A 1,875-nucleotide genomic window follows, 5' to 3' on the forward strand; every position below is an offset into this window, starting at 1 on the left:
ACAGACATACCATAAAAATTTCTAGGACCCATAATTGGTCTCCTTTAAAATGTTGACCAGAAAAACATTTGATTTACTGGCATTTCTGTTTCATTAGTGTTAAATATTAAACAAATTTTTTTCTTTTTTTAGAATCTACTGGAAGAAAAATTCACACCAACGGAATAAAAACTCAATGGCCTTATTGTTTGTTTTTATACAGGATTTTATAACTTCTATAATTGGTCTTATTTTGCCATCTGATACATTAAGGCTGAATGTTTTCTGCAAACATTTTATAATGTATAGTCAAACCATCAACAAACTGCACATTTCTCTTGAACATCAAGAAGAGCAGTACACTTGTGAATGATGAATGAATCGCACGATTTTGAAACCGTTCCCAGCTGAAAGGAGAAAAAGCTGGAAAGGCAATGTGGAAATGGTTTTCTTGCAGCCAACACAAGGCATCACATGGCCACGACAAAAAACATTTAAGATTTAGCTTTTCAGTTGTTGTTAATTTGTCGTTTCAATAAAATTGACTCATTCTGACTAAATTACATACAGGCATCAAGTATTTTTTTTAAGTCTAGTGCTTTGATCTTTTAGCTCTTTGACCTTCTGTTGGGATCTTCCTGTTCTTGTTCTTGTTCTTCACATTGTGAGTTTCATAATAACGCGTGCCAACTTTCTTCACCCTGTTGGCACGTTCCATTGCTCGTTTCTGTGGATGGATAAAGGGAGAAAAAAAGAGAACATATTAAAATTTTATTTATTTTTTACTTTCCTTATTCAAATAGTATTCACAATCAACTCAGGCAAAATGATATAAAGGAAAACAAATGCTGGAAACCTGTTTTGATGTAAGTTTGAGGGTTTTTGTGGACTCATCCACGTTCTCGGTTTTCCTCTTCTTGCTTTTCTGTTTCACAGCTGAATTTGAAGACAGATTGACAAATCTGTTGTCAGCACTTAAATGTCAACCTGAACCAGCCAAAGGGTGGTACTGTGGAAAACTATTGCCTCTACCACATCCTGTAGTCATTTGTAAGAATATATTTCCAAATTTAAAACCATAAATGAACAAACCTGTTGACTGATTTCCTCTCTTTTGTGCTTGTTTGGTTGCTGCTTGTTTAGTCTTCATGTCTGTGAACAGTCTGTCAGAAAGCGCCTTTGGTATTCTGTTCAAAATGAAGAAAAACATTTGGTTATGTTTTCACCGAGAAAGCAAACTTTTTATTTGGGATTTTCTAGAACAGTGGTTCTCAAACTTATGTGACTCATGCAACACCATTTGGAGCTCTTTAGTTAATCTTTAGATGTCAAATGATGTTTTAAAATTATTTCTTATGGCATATTTCCACTATAAATATATATTTAAAAAACCCTGTTTCCTAAATTGATCAATAAAATGTGTTGTACACGTTAAAACTACACATTGGAATTATGTTATTAGGTTTATTCACATTGTTTTTGTTTATATAAATTAGGAAATAAATGCCATACTGTACACCTTTTTCACTTAATTTTAGTAAAAAGTTTGTGAACCTCTGTTCTATCAATGGAATCGGACTAAAAAGCCTTAAAGGTTGAGATATGAACTTATAGCCAAGTCTGTGGGCTATTTAAAGAGTAACTTACCCCAAAATTAACTTTTTTAGCTGATAAACTGCGTAGAATGTGTCTAAAATGTTATATAGTACTGTTTCTGTGCTAATTTTTATGATTTTGTGCATATTTGTTCAAATCTGTAATATTTGGTCTAAAAACGTGTTTTTGCTGCTCAGATGGGTAGAGCAGCTAATTTGCATATTGGTTAACGGCTCTCCACAGTGACGTGTCTTCTCCACGGTTTCATCACAGCGGCTGTGTTCTGGTATAAAAGCCTCT

General features: G+C 33.5%; 2 protein-coding genes across 2 annotated transcripts in view; one reads left to right on the forward strand and one right to left on the reverse strand.

Annotated features, from left to right (window-relative positions):
• The window catches only part of dnali1 (dynein, axonemal, light intermediate chain 1), a gene marked incomplete at its 5' end in the record, with an annotated part of 2,854 nt that extends 2,312 nt beyond the window's left edge, over positions 1 to 542 (forward strand). The window contains 1 exon segment of the mRNA XM_014018602.1: positions 133 to 542. Coding sequence (XP_013874056.1) covers positions 133 to 168 — 36 coding nt within the window.
• The window catches only part of gnl2 (G protein nucleolar 2), a 12,990-nt gene continuing 11,306 nt past the window's right edge, over positions 192 to 1,875 (reverse strand). Inside the window, exons 14-16 of the mRNA XM_014018601.1 lie at positions 1,072 to 1,166; positions 836 to 915; positions 192 to 706 (exon numbers count right to left, since the gene is read on the reverse strand). Of these exons, the coding sequence (XP_013874055.1) occupies positions 572 to 706; positions 836 to 915; positions 1,072 to 1,166 (310 nt within the window). The 3' untranslated portion in view covers positions 192 to 571. The remainder of the gene's footprint in view (positions 707 to 835; positions 916 to 1,071; positions 1,167 to 1,875) is intronic.

This window comes from Austrofundulus limnaeus, unplaced genomic scaffold (genome assembly GCF_001266775.1).
Source record: "Austrofundulus limnaeus strain Quisiro unplaced genomic scaffold, Austrofundulus_limnaeus-1.0 Scaffold196, whole genome shotgun sequence".
NCBI classification, from domain to species: Eukaryota; Metazoa; Chordata; class Actinopteri; order Cyprinodontiformes; family Rivulidae; genus Austrofundulus; species Austrofundulus limnaeus.